General features: G+C 42.3%; 1 protein-coding gene and 1 pseudogene across 2 annotated transcripts in view; one reads left to right on the top strand and one right to left on the bottom strand.

Moving 5' to 3' along the window:
* LOC142433753 (transcription initiation factor IIA subunit 2 pseudogene) lies at window positions 1-9328 on the top strand (annotated as a pseudogene).
* Window positions 8950-24716, bottom strand: part of ZNF280C (zinc finger protein 280C) — a 58342-nt gene continuing 42575 nt past the window's right edge. For both annotated transcript variants that reach the window (XM_075538695.1, XM_075538693.1), the window contains exons 14-20: window positions 23521-23652; window positions 17735-18045; window positions 17226-17366; window positions 14386-14448; window positions 10542-10660; window positions 10350-10386; window positions 8950-10223 (exon numbers count right to left, since the gene is read on the bottom strand). In XM_075538695.1, the coding sequence (XP_075394810.1) occupies window positions 10208-10223; window positions 10350-10386; window positions 10542-10660; window positions 14386-14448; window positions 17226-17366; window positions 17735-18045; window positions 23521-23652 (819 nt within the window). In that variant the 3' untranslated portion in view covers window positions 8950-10207. The remainder of the gene's footprint in view (window positions 10224-10349; window positions 10387-10541; window positions 10661-14385; window positions 14449-17225; window positions 17367-17734; window positions 18046-23520; window positions 23653-24716) is intronic.

Genomic DNA, 24716 nt, shown 5'->3' on the forward strand with positions numbered 1-24716 from the left:
ATGGCTCACCAGCGGGAAGGTGAAGGAGAGAAAGGGGTGGGGGAGGGAAGAGAGAGAGAGAGAGAGAGAGAGAGAGAGAGAGAGAGAGAGAGAGAGAGAGAGAGAGAGAGAGAGAGAGAGAGAGAGAGAGAGAAAAGAGGAGAGTACCTCCAGAGAACCATGTATCTGATTGACAGACTAACCTCCACCCATATCTTCTTATAGGTGCCATGTTGGCAGAAAAAAAAAATCTACCTATCATAGGTGCTGTCAAACCTAGCCTGGTTTGGGGGCTCTACATTCAGCAGATAAAATGGATTGAGCATCTTGGTTCTACTTACTACTACTCCCTGCCTGAGTCCATGTGGACTGACAGCACCCCTGTGGGTTTCTGAGACGGTCAGTTTCTGGGAGTAGAAAGCCCAATCTTTTTCCCGAGGAGCTGATGGTGATTTCAAACTGCCGACCATGCAGATCACAGCCCAACTTAAAACCACTACCCCACCAGGGTTCCTAATAACTACTAGTGTGTGCTTAATCTTCATAGCAGCCTCTGAGGCACACACAGACACCAAATGAGACCAGGGGTTAAACATATGAATGTCAAATTACAGATCCCAAAGCAAAGACTAACTCTTCAACTTCTTCTCTCAAGCCGGAGAGGAGGGCATGCTGAGGCTGCTGGTTCCATCTTGGCTTTACTGAGGACTAAGAAGCAGCTGGCCACTGGGGTGAGATGCCAGGGTTTGTTCTGGTAAAATGTTCTCTTCATTCAGGCTTTGGCCTAAAACCTGGGGCAGGGATTGCTGGGATCTGAGGAAGGAGCCTTGGTGGCAGAATGGTTTCCTGGTGGACTGTCAAACCGAAGAGCCAGGAGGTGGACTCCACCAGCCACTCCATGGGAGAAAGACGAGGCTTTCTACTCTCATAAACAGTTACCTGCTTGGAAAATTCTCGTTCAGCCCTGTCTTATAGGGTTGCCTTGATTCAGCATGGACTCGATGGCAGTGAGTGTGGAGTCCAGCTATAGACAATGGGGCTTTAGGTCTCTGGGTGAGGTGCTCAGTTGTCCATGGATCAGAAATGAGTTATGAAGAGTACAGATTCTCTCTTTAAAAACTAACTTGGGGTGGGAGGGAGGTGGGACAGGGAAATGGGGGTTCTGTAATATAAGGCATGAGTACTTGAGTGTTTCTTGATATCATTTAATTTTCAGAAAAACCCCTTGTCTCTAAAATGGGCTTGAAATTCCTTTTCACAGGATCTTGGGGGAAACTTTAAATGAGATCCAAACCAAACCTAAGCTTACTGACACTGAGTTGATGCTGATCTGTGGTGACCCTGTAAGACAGGGTAGAGTCTCCCAAAGTGTTGCTGTTAACGGAACTAGAGCCTCATCTTTCTCCAGTGGGGCGGCTGGTTGTCTCGAACTGCTGACCTTATTAACGCAAGTAGAAAGCCGTGTCTTTCTCCCTCGGAGAGGCTGGTCACTTTAAAATGCTGACCTTGTGGTTAAGCAGGCCAACATATAACCATGACACCACCTTTAATGAGACGATGCACGTGAAATGTTGCATAGGGGCAAACTTTTGGGTACTATCCTTTACCACTAGGAAGAGTGGAGGAGAAGCATCAATGTCTTTGAATTCAGTTATGGTGACGAATATTGACTATTCCAGGGACTGCCAGAGCAATGAATCCATTTGTTTGGGACAAAATACAGCTGGAATGCTCATTTGGAAGTAACAATGATGAGACTTTAATCTCACAGACTTTGGAGAAAGACATCATGCTGGGTAAAGTGGAGGGTCAGTAAAAAAGAGGAAGGCCCGCAAGGACAGGGACTGACCCAGTGGTTGAAGCAATGGGCTCAAACAATTGTGAGGATGGTGCAGGACCAGACAGTGTCTCACTCTGTTGTACATTGAGCTGTTGCGTCACCCACTTAACGCCTGCCACCTAACAAGAGGAGGACATCAGAAGAGCCCTGGTGACAGTGGTTAAGTACTCAACTGCTCACTGAAAGGTCTGTTCTGTGGTTTGAAGCCACTAGTCGCTCCGCAGGAGAAAGCTGTGACAGCCAAGATGGCAGTTCCACATTGTCCTATAAGCTCACAATGAATCAGAAGCAACTAGAAGGCAATGAGATTTTGGGGTTTTAGGAAATTTTAAAGAATTTTAAGGTCTCCCTCCACCCTGATCCCAATCATTCAGTTAGAAAAAAACAGCTGAGTTGACTAGATTCATGTTTGATATTCAGAAGAGGTCACAGGACCACATAGTGAGTGAGAGCGCTGGATTTTTCACTCTGGTATTCTGACTCTTGGTGACATTCTTTCCATTGCACTTCACTTAGAACGAAACTGGAAGTGGCTGAGGACAAGGCCAACTTTTCAAATCGCTTCACATTTATTCCACCAATAAAGTGGACAACTGGGCTAAGTAGCCTCGTTTTCTTTCCATGCTGGAAGTAACTACAGATTGACCAAGGATTCTTATGCTCTGAAGATCTGCTATATTTCATTCTCTATGCCCCCCAAAAAAAAACAATCAAACAAGCAAACAAAAAGCAACTGGTCCAACATCAAACTTTTAGTTCTATTCTGTTATAACGAGTCTCTTCAGGTTCAGACCTAGAAAAGATGAAGACTGGGGAAGTCAGAAATTAGGTGAAGAGTCGGACCCATTCCATGACTGAGCCACCCCATCTCAAATCTTGTCAACCCAAGGTTCCAAGGGAAAGATCGCTTGCGTAAAGCACCCATGGCAGTGACACGTTGTCACAAAACTAAGAGTATGTTGAATAAGTAAGTAGCCAAGATTTGGGGAAGCATTGAATCTTTAGTAATAATAATACACAAGAAGTTTTCAGTAAAAGGATACTGGTCAACAATGTTTTTTGGGGAGTGGGTGGAGGACAATGTTCTCTGACCTCCCATGCCTTTTTAAAGGGTTTGCTTATCTTGATAAAGAATGCACTGGGCTGATGACTGAAAGGTCAGCAGTTAGAAACCATCAACCTCTCCTAGGAGGAAAGGCGAGGCAGTCTTGGAAACCCACAGGGGCAGTTCTAGTCTTTCCTATAGGGTCACCATGAATGGGCATTGCCTTGATGGCAGTTTTGGGGGGGCCAGTGCTGGTGGGTGGCTATTAAAACTCCTGAGGAGAAGATTCCCTGGAGGGGTGGTTTCCAGGGTGTTCTCTCAGTAGTAGCAACCCCAAACCATATCCCCACTGCCATTGAGTCAATGCTGGCTCATAGCGAGCCTGAGACATAGTAAAAATGTTTGAGGCTGCCAATCTTTATGGAAGCAGACAGCCTCATCTTTCTCCCAAGGTGGATGGGAACCTCTTACAGCTAAACATAGCGTGACAGTAACATTTATTGAACATATATTCTAATGCTTAAACAGCAACCTCGAGAGAAAACAAGTATTGTCTTTCCCTGATGAGGCAGTGGAGGCTCGGCAAGGTTAACAGATGGTGAGACACACAGCTCGTTGTACTTTAGGGCTGCGCTCCCTTCACGGCATAGCGCTCCCCCGAGACGCAGACACACAAAGCAGAGGGTACCTTCTCATCTAGCCTTAGACTATGGAACTGTGGGCCAGTGACAGCCAGAATGGCTGTCTGTCTCAGAAGCAAAAGGCAAGGGACCCTGTGGTTGAGAGGCTGTGAACTGGAGAGACTTGGCTACTTACTGGCTGAGGAGAGGTGTTGCTGTGGACCAATGACTGCGACATAACCTGTGGTAAGCTAGTAACTTCCTTCATAGACCTCCATAATTGCTTGTAGTGTGTGTGAATTCTGTGTGGCCACTGCAATAGATAATGGCCACAGAATAGGTAAAGGATGGAGGGAGGCGTCTGACCCCTACCCGGTGGCTGTAGGGAAGTCGGAGGTGTTAAGAGATGGCCTCCGATGCTGCTGACTGTAGTCCTTCTGGAAGTTACTGGAGACAGGCACTCAAGTGGAATGAACTAAGGGCTATATGTCACCTTCAAGGACCTGTGTAAAATTCGTTTTTAATGGTGACAAATAAAAGATCTTATTTGCGGAGAAAAGAAAAAAGCTACAATTGCAAGGCAAAGTACCGTGTTTCCCCGAAAATAAGACAGTCATAGTTTTCCTCGACACACTATGGCTTATTTTCACGGGATGTCTTATTTTTAATAAATATGGTGTAACAATCTACATGTACTCACATATGCCATCTTCTTCTGGAACATGGGCCCACAGTGCTGAATCAAACGGCAGCCATGGCTTTCCTTCTTCCCCGAGGACACAGTACCACCTAAAGCAGAGCATCCTGCTCCTCACTTCACGGAGACTGTTACTCTCACTGTCCGTGTCTCCCTCTCTGCCTCAGCTTGCAGCATGCACAAAACGACCGGGACCTGACAGGGGGAGCCGACCTTGTTGATGGGGCTGCCCACACCCCTCCAGTCACCTCCACAATAGCAGCTGACACTATGGGGCAGATGAGACGGGCTGCCCGTCTTTGTGACCATGCAGCGCCAGTATGCTGCAGAGCCACGCCTATCACTTTGTCTTATTATCGGGGGATGGCTTTATTGTGCAAATACTTAGAAATCCTGCTATGTCTTATTTTATGGGTATGTCTTATTTTCGGGGAAACACGGTAGGCTGGAGCCTAGGGCTTCACTGAAAAGGTTGGAGGGTTGACACCACCTAGAAGCCCCACAGAAGAAAGGCCTGGGAACCTACTTCTGAAAAATCCGTCATTGACAACCCAATGATGTAGTTGTACTTGTCAAGGGGTCACATTATTTTCATCAGATAAAAATATGCAATAAACAGTATCATGAATGGCAGAAACACATTAATGGTATCTATGAAGGCTCACACTTGCAGTGTTTGTCAAGTCCTGGTTCTAAGAGCTATATATAGATGAACTGCTCTCCTTCTTTCATTAGCCCTAATAAGTGTTATGAAAATCTGCATTTTACAAATGAGAAAACTGGGGCACAGGAGTCAAGTCAAAAGCCCCCAGTCACACACTGGCAAGTTTACAGCAGTCTGGGCTCATAACCACTCCACCACGCTGACCGTTCTTAAGGGTTTCCTGTGGACTTGGTTAGCAAATCTCCTCGGCTTCTTAGCAAGCTGCTGAAGGCTTGAAGTATTTGAGATGAAGTCGGTCATTTATAATTAAGTCAAAAATAGTTTCAAGAAAAGCAGGTAAGTAGGTAGAGTGGTAAACTCAGCATGAGTTACAAGGAAGTGGCAGGCAAGCATTAAGAACATTGTAAGCTGCATTGAGTTGTAAGTCATCGAAAGCAACCATGATTAAAACAAACAAAAAACCCTGGGTTTGTAGTGCTTAGACTTAAAAAAAAAAATTTGTGTCCCAACATAACTTTGTTCTTTTTTAGTATGTACTGAATGTAGCATTTTGGGATGTGCTTTGAAATATATGCCCCAAACTGTCAAACCTTTGAATTTAGCTTCTTTTAAAATATGTATTACACAGCCCATCTAAAGAAATTAAACATATCCTGTTAAACCCTCCATTCTCACCCACCTTGACCCCATTCTTGGTCTCCTTATAGTCGTTTTGTCTATTGGTGTGTAAAGTACATTACTTCTTGGTTCACCTTTTAAAAATGGTGATATTAAATATTTATCTTTGCAAGATTGAGCTTGCCAAGTATAATGTTTAGTTTTGTCCAAGTCTTATATTGTTTAGAGTTCTCATTGTTTTTATTGACACAATACTCCCTCTATACCAGAGCTTGTTTATGTATGCTAGTTTTTGGTTGTTCTAGGTATTGTGGAAATTGCTGCAATAGAGAAACATAACTGTGTACATGTCCGTGTTTTACACTTTCTTTCGAGTATAGACCCAGCAGAGAGATTGCTGGACCGTAAGGTACTGATTTACATTGAAGTATCACCCTAATTTTCATAGTGCTTACACAATTCTTCAGTCCCATCAGCAATATAAAAGCATCCCAATCTCTCCACCTCCTCTCCAGCATTATTTAGTGACTTTTGCCGAAAGTGTTGGGTGTGCAGTGTTCTTAGTTCTTTCACCACTTAATGCTAATGACCTTGAACCTTTCTTCCTATGGTTTTTGACCTCCTGGATACCTTGTTTGTCTTGTGCCTAGTTTTTCCATTGGATTGTCTTTTTGTGGTTAAGATGTTATTTTCGATAGATTTGGGAGATGAGCTTAGATTTTTGAAAGTCTAACAATGAGTCTACAACTTTCTGATATTATAAATAGAAGCATCTGTATGGCAACATGTTGAGAATTCACCGTCCCTTAGTGCAACAGGAAGGAGCCCTGGTGGCAGTGGGTACACAGAGCAGCTGGTAGTTTCCAATGAAAAAAGTGGCGGCTTTCTAGTCCGGGAAAGAATTATAGTCTCAGAAAGCCACAGGGGCAGTTTTGCCTGTCCTAGAGGGGTTGCTATGAGTCCGAATCGACTCTATGGCAGTGAGTTTGGTATGGTATGGTTTAGGTACATCAGGAACATCTCAACTGCCGGGATGCCCCCGAGTTTATCTTCCCCTTGTCTCAGTCTTTATCCCTCAGGTCATCTCGTCTCCTGACTTGTAGAAACACTATTTTACTGACAAGACTGAACCTCTGCCCTGAACTCCGAAGGCACGCATGGATCTCTCATGGGCATCTCCAACTCAAAACATGTCCCAACTAAAAAACCCTCCCTCATCTCCCCCCACCCAAAATCTGTCTTCCCAGTAAATACCAATACCTTCTACCCAATTGCAAAGGCCAACAGCTGCATTGCCCTCACCACTCTCGCCCCTCACATTCAAACCAGCAATGGAGTCTGTTGGTGCAATCTTCAGGATGGGTCTCTCCAAAACGCAACACTTAAGCACCTATGCAACCACTGTTCTAGATCAATCCTGATGACACTATTCTGTATGTTTACATTTCTTTCTTTTTAAAAACCATTTGATTGGGAGCTCTTGCAGCTCTTAACACAATCGATAAATACATCTATTGTGTCAAACACATTTGTACATATTATTATCATTTTCAAAACATTTCTACTTGTGTCATTGTATCTGCTCATTTTCTCCTCCCTCTCATGAGCCCTTGATTATGTTACACATTTTTTAATATCTTTGTTTTCTATATACTGAGGTATATAATATTCCTTTATATCTTTCTATTTCCAAGTAGATGCCAAAACTGGGCACTTGTATAGAAGGCCCTACATGGTCTATTTCATCTCTCAGGCCCCCATCTTCTACTCCCTCCACACCCAGAAAGTAGCTGTTTACCTACAATATCAGTACAGTTCGAATGTGGCTTACTGTAGTTCTCAAGAATGGCCCAGGCCGAGAAAGTATGGGCAAATGCAGAGTGGCATTATGTGAGTAACAATTTTTTCTGGATAAACGTTTGAAACTTGAAAAAATAAAAAAAAATAGACAGGAAATATACGACTCTGCCTTCCCTACAGGATATCAGTGCAAGTCTGAGTAAGAGAAATGACATCTTCCACTTAAGCCGTGGCTGAACAGTTACACAGAAATACCACAATGGGAAATAGTCTTAGAGCCTAGATGAACTCAGATAGTCTCAACAGATCACCCCCCCAACTTGCTCTTCAAGTTCTTCAGTTTGATAAGGCAATAAATTCCAGCTGTGGTTCAGAGAGTCAGGCATAGCCAATGTCAGGGGCTCTCTAAATACATACAAATTCTGCGATAAGGTGTGGACTTCTGTTTTGAATGATGCTGAATTCAGAGATGACAGGGCGTATTAAAAATAGATGCAGTGAAAACTGTGGCCTGTAAAAATACTGCCTCCTACAAAATGAGTAAGGAAAAAAAAAGACTTTTTTGTGCCATCTTCTATTCATCATTTTTTGAAAAGAAACATACAAGAGCCTTTTAAAATTTATTCTAGCAATGCAGAAATGACTGCACTGTTATGCCAGTACAGAATTCCCATAGAACGAAGCTTTTAACTGTAGCCACATTATCTTTATTATACAGCATGGAATAAACGAACTTTATAAAAAAATGACAAATCAGAGGTTGTTGCCTTCCTACCAGCATTCTGCAATAAACGCATTTTTAAACTCAAAATAAGAGCTGCATAAGGAAAAAAAAGAAATATCCCCACATCTACTACCGAGAAATGGGAGACTTCAGGAAATCATTCTCAGCAGATATAAGTTGGTAAAGGTAAAACAAATGTATATATTTTTCATTATAAATGACCAGGAACAATCTATTTAAAAATCCAATTAGAAAGATTCTGATGTTCCAGGAAAACACGACTTGAGATTGAGTGGGAACAACTCCTGAGCCTGACTACCTTCGTGGTTACTGAGCATATTCAAGAAGTCAGGGAAGTATAAATGGGTGCTGCAGGAAAGACTGCAAGATGCATTCAGGAGATAAAGCAAGCAGCCTTCCCTGAGACGAGCAAAGCATTGGTCCTCTTTACAGGAAAGAAACAACTGTACAAAGACTATACTTTTTATAGGAAGTCACTTCTTAGAAAGTAATTTCCAGGGCACTTGAAGAATTCAACTTTTATTAAAAAAATAAGTAATAACATCAAAACTGTTCAGCAAATCTCTATTCAAGGTAACCAAAATAAACAGACACCAAATTAAAAAAAATATACATCCATCTCTATATATATGGACAAGAAACAAGTGCATTTTTGGTCCTAATATTTTTGAATATATTATCTTTATCCAAAGCAATTACATTAATGGCTAAGAAGATACTGTGTATTAAATGTACAGAAATGTTTTGCCAAAGAGTTTGCGCCAATTCTTTGTATCTATGAACTCACAAATGGTTAGGATACTGAATAAGGATGGTTCCGAGACAGACAGAGGATGTCTTAAGTGTACAACTGTCAAATGTCGCTGTTCTTGTCATGTGCTGTCAATCTCTTTCCTGACTCATCGTGGTGACCTAGCAGTTAGTTAAAACTCTGTGTAGGAGTCTAAGGAAATTCAGAGTTCTTCACAGAAAAAAAAGCACGCAACAAAGTTTTAGACAGAACAGTATAAAAAGACGTATAAAAAATAGGCAAACCCATGCCAAAATAAAAAAAAAATCAAAGGCAAAACCAAAATTATTAAAATTTTTAAAAACCCAGAATATTAGTACTGTTGATTAATTCCTAAGGGCTAATAAATACTGGAGATAAAATTTCCAGTGACAGTACAAAGAGCTGTTAACTTTGGAACTGTCACTTGAGAAACTCAAGTTTCAGAATGTGAACGGGACCTCAGCCTCAGCACCTCCAGGAGCCTAGCTTTCTGTGGGCAGGAGCTAGAATGCTCCAAGCCCGACTCGGCAGCCAAAGCACTGCTCTGACAGACTCTTCTCAGTCAGAACCGACTCACAAGCTTAATATCATGAGCCCACTGTGCTCAATTCAGTGGGTTCTGAGGTCATCTTGGGCCCAGTCAGCACCAGTCTTCTGTCAGGCTAGCCAGGGATCAAGGGATTCTCCCTAAGGTGGGAATTCTTGAGGCCACAAACTATAGGAGGTCTCACAGTCAAATTATTCACATTCCTCGGCCAGAAAGAACAGCCATCAGTTGTGTCCATCGGAGGACACTGTCCAGGAGTACCCTGGATAGATTTGGAAATTTCTGTGTTGCTTCTGCATCTGAAAAATAGGAAAACAGAACAATGACAGACAAGGAATGGGGGGGGTTGGGGGGGGGGAGCAAGGAGAGGGGGAGAAATGGCTACCTGATTTTAAAATGGTAAGACTTCTAGGAAATGGACCAAGAAGACTTCTTGGAAATGGACTGAGAAAGCAGGTCAGACAGAGAGATGCACCATCATAACTGTTTGGAATGTAATATTCGGGAGGGAAGTAAGTACACAGCAGAGAACACCACCAATCACTTTAAGCAAATTAAGAAAAGGCCCGAGCAACACAAGTAATTTTTTGGAAGAGGCCAACTGGAAGGAAAAACAACAATAACAACAACAACAAATAAACCAGGGGGATAAAAAAACAAACCCCGAAACATACGTTAAGACATGTTAACCTGACACAAAGATAAGGTGGAATAGGAATCTAGTGCCATCTGAAAGCTGAAAAGAGCTGAGTAAATGAGAGCTAGTGTCATGAACATGGCCGTTTAACTGCCTCTGTGTAAGAAAACACTTCACAACTGTGAACTTAGGAAATTCCAACTTGTCTTGCACCAGGTTGCACGAGCTCCATAGAGCAGGAATCTATTTCAACAAGCAGCTTTAAAACAAAAACAAAAACAAAATACTTTAATATTCGTCATTTCTCTTCATGATACGTTAAACAAATGTTAACAGTGCTAAAATCCATCAGAAGAAAACGCATGAAACAGAATAGGAAACTTACGCTGAAGCAGATCTGGATCTCAAGGGAGTGTCCGAAACTGAAAGGAAGAAGCAGAGTTTCAGATATTTAAAACAGTATACACAATGGGCATTGATTTAATACGTAAAGAACCCGTGATTGGGACAGAACAACAGGACTGGAATAAGTAGTTTTTAAAGAACAAGAAACAAATCCAAAGCATTACATACATACCACTCTCTTTTATAACTTGGCAGGTATGAGTTTTACGTTGGCTTAAGTGTTTAGCCATAAGATCTAAGCCAGAAGCATCCACTAGGAAGTCACAGTTAAGGCACACGAGAGTAATGCCCCTATGAAAAAGAAAGCAGGACAGTAAGAGGTTTCAGCCTTTAAGAAACTCCACGGACACATTCGATAAGAACTTTTCTCTGCAATAACCCCCACTTTCCCTTTTATCTGTCACAGCCGGCACTTGCCTATTTGTTATATAAACTTGAGGTAACTGACACACTTCTCTAGAAAATGCCACCACCTAGTCCCCAGTATGCTCCCATTTATTTCCAGAAAACGGTCTGTGTCTAGAAATCATGCCTCCTCACAGTAGTTGTGAATAGCTAGTAGCCAACAGCCCAACAGCCTAGTCTTGTGAGTAACCGGGGAAATCCATCACCTGCTTGTGCCTTTGCGCATCTGCAGAGCTGAGATGGAAGGGAACATTTCTTCACCCAATTCTATGTTTACTGAGGACCTGCTTCACATACATACTGTGCTAGTAGGTATTGTGGATACGCCGGTTAACAAAGAAGGGGATAGCCTGTGTGCTAATGGAGCCGACAGTCTGGTGTCTTATTTAAATGAGGATAAAATGAGAAAAGAAACATGCAGGCTTGATGAAAAGAGCACGGTAGCTGAGTATATATCTTTGAAGTTCGTCGTGCACAGGAGTAACAAGAAATAGATCTTACACTCCTGGCTCCCCTGAGGCTCCTGTGTATTTACACACTGAACGTGATCTTCGTAAAACTAAAATCGGGGGGGGGGGGGGGAGGGGAGCGGGGAGGGAGGGGAAAAAAGAGGACCTGATGCAAAGGGCTTAAGTGGAGAGCAAATGCTTTGAGAATGATTGGGGCAGGGAATGTGCGGATGTGCTTTATACAATTGATGTATGTATATGTATGGATTGTGATAAGAGTTGTATGAGCCCCTAATAAAATATTAAAAAAAAACTAAAATCAGGGACCCCATCCAATGAAAATCAGCTTCAGGTGCTATTGACCCTGGCACCGAGGTGGCACAGCTGTAGCTGCCTTAGACTCCCTTCGTCCTTAAAACATTTAGTCGTTCAAATATTTTAGAAGATTAATTTTGGGGGGGGGTGAGTGGGGGCTCAATAAGGGCAATGTAGCCAAGAGGAATTACCAAAACCCGAGTGAAGGCTGAACATGATAGTGGGATAGGAGGAAAGTAAAAGGAAATACAGGATAAAAGATTCATTTTTAACACTTATTGAGCACCACTAGCCTGGCCAGACTGAGGGCTCAGCTATTTCTCATCAAAACTTTACAATCTAAAGAGGCAAGTGCTATAAATAATGGCCTTTTTTTATAAAGGGGAGAGTCAGGTAAGGGCCAAGATCAGTTTGAACCCTATGTCCTCCCATCCCCCCATCCACAACTCTGGAGTTCATGTTATTAAACAAGCTCTAATATCACCTATCTCCTGTCTTGACCTGGGTATGTAGTAAGCCAGCCATTAACAATGGTCCTAACTAGTCTCTGTGTTCCATGCAACTACAACCCACCTGGCATCCCTGTCAAAGCTTTTAAGGCTACTCGGTACATTGCTGGTTTATCTCTGGCCTCTAAAGTCAGGCCAAACTTCCTAGCCTTGTTTTTGAGGCATTTGCAATTGACATCTATGCTCAAAAAACATTTCCCCTTGGATGTTACACTTGATCTACACCAAAGGGCGGAGAAATGCTCTTTCCCCCAGATTTGGGTCTTACTACTACATGACGCGGATCTTGGACTCAACTTTTTCATTAGCAGTTCTCCATGTATGCTCTCTACATTTTCATTTTGGGATCTTTATGCAGGGTATTTCTTCCAACTGGAATACTCTCATGCCTCTTTTGATCAGAAGAAGCCTCTCTTCCTTTAAAGACTCAGTGCACTTTAACAAACCTCCTTGTATTCTTGCAGTTATGCTCACATATGCTGTTATTTTCAATCACTACACTATACATACTCTGAGGGCTGCGTTTTTCACTGCCTTCTTTATGCTGGGTTATACATGATAAGTGCACTATAAATAGCTAAAGAATGAACATTTCATCCTGACAATATATGAGTTATCTCCCAAAATTATGGTCTGACAGAATGATGCCACATGAAAATATGCTAAGTCCCATACTCCCAAATTAGAGCCCTCCTCAGGTTGAGAAAAGCCTTCTCAGGCCTTCAAAACCATGCAGTTCACTTAAACACTAAGCAGCACACAACTAAGCTTGGAAAGCGCAGGGGACAATTCCACGTGCATCTTTAGAAATGCACCGCAGCCCTCCCATTGTGGCACACGCTTTACAGGAATGCCAGCTAAGATTGCTTATTCTTTTCTCATTCTCTGCTTCCAGTAGTAAGTGGACTCAGCTTTAACAATTGCACTAGCCTATTTAGAAGACATAGTCTTCTGATTGGTCCAACTTCTTTAGAAGACATAGTCTTCTGATTGGTCCAACTTTGTAGATGGAGCCCACCACTCACAGAGGTTGGTTTCAACACGGACACTAATTGATTCATCACCTAATTACGGAGTGCCTACTCTGTGCCAGGCATTGTTCAATGCCTGGCAAATAAACCAATATAGCAAGAGGACATCGCCATAAACAAAACAGCACAATGTAGATTATGGCAGGTAGTGAAAAGGTGGCTATCAAGAAAAGGCAAGAGTGGAAGAGAGGGATGGGGGGTGAGGGAGTTAACCAGGCTGGTCTCGAACTAGTAAAACAGGCAGAGGGAATGACAGATACAAAGACCCTGTGACAACATTGTTCCTTCTTCCATCTTTTCCATGAACCAAAGCATGAAAACAAGTAGTGGCTAAGCTTACATATATCTACATCTGGTACATGAGCAAAATAACTAAAGAAAGCGAGGACAGGGGAAACCAGTGAATGCTGAGGTGTGTGGTGTAACCCTAACCATTCATTCATCAAAGGTTTTTGCTGAGAATAGGCTGTGGATTTTGACTTCAAAAAGAACAAAAACTACCAAATTATTAAGGTTGTATAGTTCAAGAACCACTCGGGTTTTTATAATTTACTTCAAAGTAGAATAAGTGGTAGGCACTTTCCTATGACTTGTCGCCGAGTCGATTAAAACTCATAGCGACCCTCATATAGAACCTCACAAGAGCCATTATCGCTGTATCTTCCAGCCTCCCCCTGCCCCATTCTCATGCTGGTTGGCATTAGCAAGCCCACTGTTGCTGTGTATCTTGAGTGTCTTTCCACCTAGGGGGCTCATCTTCCAGTACTTTCTCACACGATAGTATGCTGTGATCTGGAATATTTTCTGTGGCTAATTTTCAGAAGTAGCCTGATAAGCCTTTTCTCCTTGGCTGGCAGTTCTGCTGGAACCTATCATCTACCACAGGTGCTCCTGCTATTTGATATGCTAGTGACCTAGCTCCTAGCATCCCTGTGACACACACATGCCGTGCTGCTGTGCGACAAACAGGCAGTGGTTGGGGGAAGGGTGGAGTTACTTGATTGGGTCTCTTAAACGTCTTTTTAATACATGCATGTTGCAGGAAGACTTGATTTTTATTCTTATTTTGCAAGGTAAATGAGATTCTCACCTTAAGGACTGACATCATTGGCATCAAGTCTAGCCTGAGAAGACAGGCTACTCACCACCCCACCCCAACTTTGGTTTCAGAATCTAATGACCAGAACCAAGGGGCTGTTCAGCCCAACAGCAATCATTTACATTTCCAAACTAAGCACCCCAACATTAAGGGTTCAAAGTGACCACTGTTTATCTATGGAAAGAAGGAAAGAAAATCAACTGGTTACCTGGGAGTTCCCGTACTGTTCTTAAAAATGTAAAACCGTTTACTGGGATGGTTGCTATGGGAGCTGGACAGATGAGAGACAAGAAAGACCGGATTACTTTTCTTTTAAGGCAAGTTACTAAGTACTTGCTAATAACTTATGCTTACAATATTAATTGTTAATGGTAATAAAAATTATTTTCTTAATGTGAGGGAAGAGGGTGGGGGTGGAGAAGCCCTAAGATCTTAGAAGGAATCACCACCTGAGGCAACTGCCACTGTTTATCTTTGTGAAAACCAAACATTTAGAAAGTTCTTTGAGGATGGGTCACGTTAAAGGAAAGCAACTGAAGCGAAGCAGAGCTCCCAAGCTGAAGCAATGCTTCTCCTAAGCAACAAATAGCTTGGCATTAGCCACAGTTGATCATCACTGGTGAGAGCCGACACCTCTGAAGAGGATAGGGACAGTTTTCCAGGACTGGAGAGCCAGGTGTGAAATTAGCCCAGCAGTGTTAAGAGAAGGGCGGTACATTTGTTGGCCACTGGAGATCCCCTTGCAGAGGGGTCTAGAGGAGGAGATGTGTCAGTCAGGGTGCGATGTAGCACCGATGAAGAATACAGCTTTCCTCCACATCCTAAATGCTTCCCCCCCTGCCCCACTACCACGATCCAAATTCTACCTTGCAAGTAGGATGTACAATGGTGCAGATAGGAGCTGGAGGCACAGGGAATTCAGGGTGGATGATACCTTCAGGACCAGGGGTGTGAGGGGCGATATTGGGAGAGTAGAGGGTGAGTGGGTTGGAAAGAGGGAACCGGTTACAAGGATCTACATGTGACCTCCTCCCTGGGGGCCGGACAACAGAAAAGGGGGTGAAGGGACACGTCAGCCAGTGCAAAATATGACAAAATAATAATTTATAAATTATCAAGGGCTCATGAGGGGGGGAGGAGCAGGGAGGGAGGGGAAAAAAGAGGACCTGATGCAAAGGGCTTACGTGGAGAGCAAATGCTGTGAAAATGATGAGGGCAAAGAATGTACGGATGTGCTTTATACAATTGATGTATGTATATGTATGGATTGTGATGAGAGTTGTATGAGTCCCTAATAAAATGTTTTAAAAAAAAGAAAGGCGGAGGCAGAAGACAGAGAAGGGCGGTAACAGCACTGGCAGTATCCTTATCACTTAAGAGCTCACTAGAAATGCAAACGACTGAAAGCTATCTCGGAAAATGGGGTTCAGGAATCTGTAAAAAAATTATTGGGGTGAAAATATACACACCCAAACATTTGCTGATCCAACAACTTTTGTCGCAATCACATTTTGCACACTCGCCGCCATTATGGCTCTCAAATTCCCAAACCAAACTCCCTGCCCTTGAGTCCATTTTGACTCAGTGCCCCTGTAGGACAGGGTAGAACCACCCCATGTGAGCTTCCAAGATTCTAACTCTTTACAGGAGTAGAAAGCCTCATCTTTCTCCTGCAGAGTGACTGGTGATTTTGAACTGCCAACTTTGCGGTTAGTAGCCTCCAAGAATTTTCTGAAACAAGTCCTTCAGGTTAGTCTCTTGCAAGCTAAAAGCTGGAAAAGCACTAGGCCTAGCTGCCATATACCATCCTTTTACTTATTGATTAGGACATGGTGGCTGATGTGTCCAGGGGCAGTTTTAACTGGTTAAGTACGGGCACTCCTTGAATCGCAAAGGGTAAGAAAAATAACAAGCCATTTGCAAATGCTGACGGCAGAAAGAAGACAAGAAACTAAGTCTAGGAAAGGCATCAGGCCCGTGGGAGAGACAAGAAATAAGGTGAATGGAATTGGAGAGGATGTGGGACAGGGCCGATTCTGGAAAAAAGTGTGAGCTTTCTGAGATTGACATTTAGATGGAGAGCAAAGAGTGACTTCAAAAGAAAAGTAATTTGGGTACAATGAAGAGGATAAACAGTAACTAGTAGGACAAGGTTAACAACTGAGACAAGCATAAAATCATGACGTTACTGAAAAGTTTATACTGACATTTAGAGATAAAAATGAAGTATTAAAACCTAACCCACTGACTCACTAACTCACTGCCTCACTCACTAAAAAAAAAAAGAGAGAAATAAACAACCTAACTCACTGCAATTGAACTGACTCCTAGTGACACTAGAGGACAGGGCTGAACTGCCCCTGTGAGTTTCGGAGACTCAAACTCTTTACGGGACTTGAAAGCAGGGTCTTTCTCACCCAACTGGCCAGTGGTTTCCAAGTGCCGACCTTGCAGTTAGCAGCCCGACATGTAACCATTAGATGTGCAACCACTGTGCCACCAGGGCTCCCAATCAGAGGCAAGGATCATGAATTCAGAGCTGTTTTAAATTAAGTTGTGTGGTCATTTAAGAGCCGAGCACAGAGAAAGATCCAAGAGGCAAATCAGCCAGGAGGGAAGACTGAGGACGGGCTGGCCTCCATGATCAAACAAAGTCGTATCCTAGAGAGATAACTCAGAGGCTGAGGAGCAACTATTAAGTATGATGGGAGCTGCTGGGCTAGAAGAGGGAACAGGTCCTGAAAAAGTCACAGGGGAGTAAGAATTCGAAATGAATGGAGGTTCAAATGGGGCTGTGGTAAGAAAAAACAAATACCCACAGCAACCCAAAGTTCCCTCACAAATCGATACTAATTTTATTAATCTGCTAGAAATCAGTCCTGGTGGATGCGGGGAAGGAGCTGGGGAGCATATAGCAGAAGCGTCCTGTTGATGCTACACCGTTTTAGATCCGGGCAGAGCCAAACTGGCTTCCACTCGGATAACTGTTTTGCAGACACAAACTTCCTCAAGGCAAATGCTACTGGGCGATTTACATGTTTAACTCACCTCATCATGTGATTTACAAAAGCTTTGTTACAGTTGGTGTTGTATTTGCAAACATTACAGTGGACAAACGTAGAAAAGTGGCTTGCAAAATCTTTTATTTTCCAACGGCACTCAATACACTTGTGAGTTCCCCGACGAAACCTGATGGAGACAAGAGAAAATGCTCACGATTTGAGAAGAAACAGTAATGAGGGCTGGCCGTAGTAACAGTTGATCGATTGAGGTTAATACATTTAAATTAATATCTGCAAATACTTAGTAGCTAAATACTGTTTTAGAGCAAGCTAGATTAGGAATAAAAGAGAACAAGTGAACCCACTCAAATAATGTGGGATGGACTGCAGGGCTAGTGTAGCAGATGATGACGACAGAGTTAACTATTTTAAATTTTTTGCTTGGCCTTAAAGCCAGAGCAATGGTATCACGTGAATATGGGCAAATAAGTTCAACACGACAGGTGGATATCTGAAATGAAATTAGTATTGTTTATTAGGAACAAAAGCAGTTACCTTAGGTTCTTCAAAGCTGTGCTGAGTTTATTTGTTCTGTTGCGCTGTCTCTTTTGTTTGTTGTAAGTGGCCTGGGGTTTGCGTTTAGCTCTTATTCCGCTGGCCTTCCGGGCTTTACGCTTATTTGCAGTGGATGAAGTTGCCCGAGATTTACTTGTCTTAGACTTAGTTACATTCACTTTGGTGACATTTCTAGCAGGTTTAATTTTAGACTTGGGAGATGAGACCTGAAGAGAAGTGCTTGGAGCAGTACTCGGAGGAGAAGTGTCTGGTTTTGAAGGGACAGGTGCATATGAAGCACGGATAGTTACCTATAAAAGTCAAGGTGACATAGGGTTTTAGCGAATTCATGCGATCTCATCAGTACGAGGATATCACTTTATTACTCATAAACTAATTGGAGAAGCAGAGGCAACTGCTATTAAAGGATGCCAACACAATTCAACGAGGAAAGAAAAGTCTTCTCAACAGATGGTGTTGGGACAATTGGGTATCCACATGCAAAAGAATGAACTTGACCCACTTCTCATCCTATGATTAAAAATTCACTCAAAAGATCAAAGACTAAATTGTAAGAGCTAAAAACTCTAAAACTCTTAGAAGAAAATGTACCCTAGGGTCAGGAAATACATTTTAAAAATATGACACCTAATATATGTGAATAGAAAAAAAATGATTAACAGTAACTTTGGGAAACAGGTTGGCATTTCCTCAAAAAGACTGAGGTAGAACCACCTTACCAAAAAAACAAACACACTGCCATTGAGTTGATTCTAACTCATAGCAGCTTGCTGGGACAGAACACAACTACTTCACTGGGTTTCTAAGGCTGTAAACATTTTTGGAAGCAAACTACCTCATCTTTCTCTTATGGAATTTCTATAGGATTTGAACCACTGACCTTTAGGATAGGAGTCCAATGCTTACCCCCCCACCCCTCTCACTGTACCACTTTAGGGGGTACCACATGACCCAGCAATTCTAAAATAAAAAATTCAATTCCATTCAGTCAATTTCAACTCATAGCAACTTTATAAGACAAAGTAGAACTGCCCCGTGGGTTTCTGAGCTATACATCTTAACAGGTGTAGGGAGCCTCATTTTTCTCCCATCGAGTGGCTGGTGGTTTCAAACTGATGACCTTGTGGTTAGCAGATCAACACATAACCCACCGTACCACCAGGACTGTGATCCTGAGTTATAGACTCAGGAAAAGGAAAAACCTATGTTCACAGAAAAACTTGCACATGAACACTCACAGCAATATTATTCACGATAGGCAACAAGCATAGGCAACAAGCATAGGCAACAAGCATTTAAATACCCACAAGAAATGGGTAAACAAAATATGGTACATTCATATAATGGAGAATATTCTTTGACCAATGGAGTGCTTATATATGAGGAGATTCCAAACAGTTCATGGGAAAATTCTTTTCTCTTTCAATTCCACTCTCCCATAAACTTTTTGCAGCCCCCTTGTACATACAACAATATGGTTGAACCTTGGAAACATTCTGCTAAGGAAAAGAAGCCAGTCCCCAAAGACCACATAATGCATGATTCCACTGCTAAGAGAGATCCTGAGTAGTCAGCAAGTGAAGACACAAAACACAAATTAATGGTTGTCAGAGCCTGGAAGCCAGGGAGAGGGAGCGGTACTGCTAATGGGTATGGGGCTTCTGTGAAGGTAATGAGTATGTTCTTTAATTGGTTGCATTTACTCAGCTCTGAATATGAGAAAAAAACATGGGATTCTATGATTTAAGTGGGCGAATTAATCAAACTGCGTGAATTTTATTTCAATAAAGCTATGATGACAGAAGCAACAAAGTCCACATGGAAGAACACATCAGCCTGTGTGATCGAGTGGTCCTGAAGGGATCAGTTACCAGGCATCAAAGAACAAAAAATCATTATCATTGACTGCACACCTCCATGAAAGGATAGCTGAAGACAAATGGATGCATAAGCAAATGTGGTGAAGAAAGCTGATGGTGCCCGGCTATCAAAAGAGATAGTGTCTGGGGTCTTAAAGGCTTGAAGGTGAACAAGCGGCCATCTAGCTCAGAAGCAAAAAAGCCCACATGGAAGAAGCACACCGGCCAGTGCGATCACGAGGTGCCAAGGGACCAGGTATAAGGCATCTTGCAAAAAAAAAAAGAAGATATAAGTGTGTGTGTGTGTGTGTGTATATATATATATATATACACATATACCATATTAAATGAAAGGGGAAGTACAGAGTGGAGACCCAAGGCCCAAGTGTCGGCCAATGGAGATCCCCTCATAGAGGGATTTAGGAGAGGAGATGGGTTAATTAGGGTGCGAGGTAGTACCGATGAAGAACACAGCTTTCCCCCAGATCCTGGTTGCTTCCTCTCCCCAACTACCATGATCCGAATTCTACCTTGCAGGGCTGGATAGGGCAGAGGCTGTACACTGGTACATATGAGGGCTGGAGGTACAGGGAATCCAGGGTGGACGATACCTTCAGGACCAAGGGTGTGAGGGGCGATGCTGGGAGAGTAGAGGGTGAGTGGGTTGGAAAGGGGGAACTGATTACAAGGATCCACATGTGACCTCTTCCCTGGGAGAGGGACGGCAGAGAAGGGGGGGAAGGGAGACTCCGGATAGGGCAAGATATGACAAAATAACAATGTATAAATTACCAAGGGCACATGAGGGAGGGGGGAAGGGGGAGGGAGGGGAAAAAAAGAGGACCTGATGCAAGGGGCTTAAGTGGAGAGCAAATGCTTTGAGAATGATTGGGGCAGGGAATGTATGGATGTGCTTTATACAATTGATGTATATATATGTATGGATTGTGATAAGAGTTGCATGAGTCCCTAATAAAATGTAAAACAAGAAAAAAGGAGAAAAAAATGATTAGGGCAAAGACTGTACAGATGTGCTTTATACAATTGATGTATGTATATGTATGAACTATGCTAAGAATTGTATGAGCCCCAATAAATTGTTAAAAAAATTTTAAACTGTAAAAAAAAAAAAGCTATGATGAAAACAGTATCGCAATACATAGCTCAATAGTCAAATGGGCTTTACCAAACTTGGTTCCTGAGAAAAACCCTCAATGAAAGTGTCTTGGTCTGGGACCTTGAGGCCGCACCTAAGGAGCTGTGCTGGCAGGCAAGGGGTTTGTCAAGCCAGAGAAGACTTACCTGGGAGACCAATATCAACTAGCCTCAGAAGGCATGACTCAATCGTTATGAAGGACTGGGCCACAGAAGCCCAGACCAGAAAGGCCCAGAGAATTTCCTGATTGGCAAAGGGAAGGTGACATACCCACTCAGAGAACCAGAAGTACCTCTTTGGGAATCCTCCCAGGTGTACAACGATCCTGATTCCTATCCTTTTACCATTAATAAATGCATGGTTGTAAGCACACCCATTTCTCACTTAGGGACTCAATTAAGTTTCAGGGAGCAGGTCATTTTGCAAAATTGGTGTTAGGTAAAACTAGGGTCTGGCCACATCATTACATGACCAATGAATCACGGAGAATCACAGCCCAGCCAAATGGATGCATAATCTTAACCATCAGAGCGAGCATCCCTCTTGCCCTACATCTCAGCCTCATTGACAAAGATGTTGAAGTCACTAACTCGAAAAATATCTCAAGATTTTGAGCTACTGTAAAAACATGCACAATTATATATATATATATAAATCTGGGAAGTAAAGAGAAACGTGTACAGTGCTTTCTGGGGGTTGTTCCAGCAAATTTCCAAGACCAAAGAAGGGGTGACCAGGAGGTGACAATGAGGGTATTATGGGGCCTCTCCAAACCTTTGGTTGTGTCAGCATATTTCAGTAGGTGGCTAGGGTCAGACATGATTTGAAAAATGGGAAAATATAGATCAGATCAATCTTTCTATTCTGGAGATTGGATCTGTGCTGAGTCTTCTCCACCAAAATCTATCATCAGGTAAGTTTTGAATTACATCTAAAAAGTTATATCATTGAGTGAAAATTACCTTGGCATTTGTTACAGCGGTAGTAACACCACAGAACAGTTATATGTTAACCTAAATACTGATGGCTAATTAGGAGCTAATGCAGATTATATGAGTATCAAAAGAAGCCATACTGAGACTCCTACAGCTATAGAAGTGAACAGGGAAATCTCAGAGCCAGAAACATTCACTCTCGAAAGGCTTGCAATGCCCCCTGGTAACTATTGAAAACCAGTGCCCCCTGGTAACTATTGAAAACAAGCATGTCTCTGGAAACTTGACCTTCTCTTTCCAAGGGATCATGAGGCACGATTGTTTTCCGAAGATTACGTAACAGATGACAAATTCACATTACAGCAGGGAGAATTTAATGATATTCAGAATTTCCTTAGATGATATCTAACATCTATCATTTACTATTCAGAAAAGGGAAATATTTGATTGCATCCATTGGTTGATCATGGAAAACCATCACCCCGCAAGCATGCTTTTTAATTGTGGGACTATACTCTGTCCCTTCCCCCATCCCATGTACTTGAGGAAGTAGCCTATGAAATACAGAAAGCACTGGGCGAGGAGTCAAGACTGTAGGCTAAATCTCAGTACTGCCTTTTCCCAGCCAAGTGACTGATCATCTCCAAGCCTCCACATCTGTAACAGGGAAATGATATCTGCCTTGCGTACCTCACTAGTCGTATGGATTAAATAATACAACCAACCCCATTGCCATTTAGCCATTTCCAACTCATAGCAGCCCAACAGGACAGAGCAGAACTGCTCCTTAGGGCTCCCAAAGCTGTAAATCTTCACGGGAGCAGCTACCTTCAACTTTCTCTCAGAGGAATTGGTGGACTCAACTGATGACCTTGCGGTCAGCAGTCCACTGCTGAATACACTTTATCACCAGGACTCCAAATTGAAGAATAGAAACGCATAAAGAGCACATTGAAGGCTTAAAGTGCTCTGACACATTGAGTATCCGTGTCATGAAGCGCAGCTACGAGGAAGGCTCTCCTGCTTACATTAGTGTTCTAAATGGCAAGTGTCAGTACGGAATGGCTGCATTGTAAACACCGGAGAAAGTCTCTCGCTCTAGGTCTTCAGAGTATGGCTTGACAGTCTTTTATTTAATTCAAATAGGGGATATATTCACATTCAAAGGTTAAGTATTTAAAGGCAAACAAAGCTGTTTGGGGATTATTTCATTTGGGCTTATGCATACCTCTGTGTCCCTCCACCGGAGCAAGTATTTAAGAGAAGTCAGAGAAAACAGTTACATATAAGGCAATCAGGGAGAAGGAAATGACAAGGATCATGTGTACATATTCAGACATGTGTTTGCTCACTTAAAATAGCAATGCTACCCGGGGCAGACCTTATTTCTTGAGAGAAGATTCCATAATACCACCATCAGCAAACCTATGGTATTTAAGTGACAATGCCAGAGCTGAAGACATAAAGATGGAGTAAGCATAAGGTTCTATTGCAAGCACCTGACAGTCTGGCGGTAAAACAGATAGGTGCACTACCAAGGGACATAATTCAAAGACAGTCTCTATCACAATGAAAGCAGATTGCCTCAGACTACAGTTCATCTAGATATATCACTAGGGAAGAATACTATACCACGTGTGAGTGAACTGACAAAGGTTAGTCTTCCCCAATATAAACATAAAACTGAAAATAAAAAGCTTTAACAGGGTCTAGAAATTAAATTTTAATGTTCATTCATTCAATCAGTAAAAAACTGACGGGAGTTCCGATATTGTATCATACAAAAATATTAAATCTGAAAAATTCAAAACTCACTTTTGTTCCAGGAGGCAATCCTTCTAGTTCTTTCGGCTTTAAAAATGTCCGATGCTGTGCTTTGTGGTCAGCCTTCTCCTTGGAGGTCAAAAATTGTAGTCTGCATTTTGAGCAACGATGTATTCCTTTTTTCTGTTAATAGAAAAAGAATTTTTTCCCCTACCAAACAAATCCAAGGATCTAAAATGGCTCTTTATTCAAATACTTACATATTAAACAAGTACTTTACCCACTTACATCATAATTATCAAAATATGACTCCCTTAAAAAGTGAACCAATCCTTGCCTCAGTGATTGGGTTCCAGAAGCATGTTATTACATAGGCATATGACATGAAAATTCTATCAGAAGATCGTTTAATTGTGAATTTGAACGGACTAGCCAAACACACGAAATCAGCTGCTTTTATCCACTATTCAAATTACAAGAAAAAACACAGCCATCAGGTTGATCCCAACTCATAATGCATCTACAGGAGAGTAGAATTGCCCTTTGTTGGTTTGAGGCTGTAAATCTTTTTAAAAACTTTTTAATTATCATTTTTAATCATTTTATTGGTGAGCTTTTACAAGGCTTATAACAATCCATCATTCAATGGTATTATACACATTTGTACATATGTTGCCATAACATTTCCAAGACAGTTTCTTTCTACTTGAGTCCTTGGTATCAGTTCCTTTCGCCCCTCCTCTCCCTCCCACCTGCGTGAAACTTTCCTTATACATGATTATTCTTTCATGTCTCACACTGTCCGTTGCCTTAACACATCTTTCTGTTATTCATCTCCCTGGGGGTGGGGGAGCTATATATCCAACCTTGTGATGGGTTTCCTCTTTCTCCCCCTGCTCCCGCCATCCCCCATCCACATGCTCTCACTATTCCCACTAATTGGTTCCTGAGGATTTTATCTATCTTAAGTTCCATGTGTCGAGAGCTTTTATCTGTATCATTGTGTGCACTCCATTATAGTTAGATTTGTAAGGTAGAACTGGGTCATGTTAGTGGGGGTGGGGGAAGCATCCAGGAACTAGAGGAATGATATGTGTTTCATCGGTGCTGTGTACCCTAGTTGAATCCTTCCTTCTTTGTGACCTTTCTGTGGGCATGTCCAATTGTCTACAGATGGCCTTTGGGTCTCCACTCTAATCCCCCTGTTTAACACTGATACAATTGTTTGGGATCATTTGATACCTGAT

This window comes from Tenrec ecaudatus, chromosome X (genome assembly GCF_050624435.1).
Source record: "Tenrec ecaudatus isolate mTenEca1 chromosome X, mTenEca1.hap1, whole genome shotgun sequence".
In the NCBI taxonomy this organism is placed as follows: domain Eukaryota; kingdom Metazoa; phylum Chordata; class Mammalia; order Afrosoricida; family Tenrecidae; genus Tenrec; species Tenrec ecaudatus.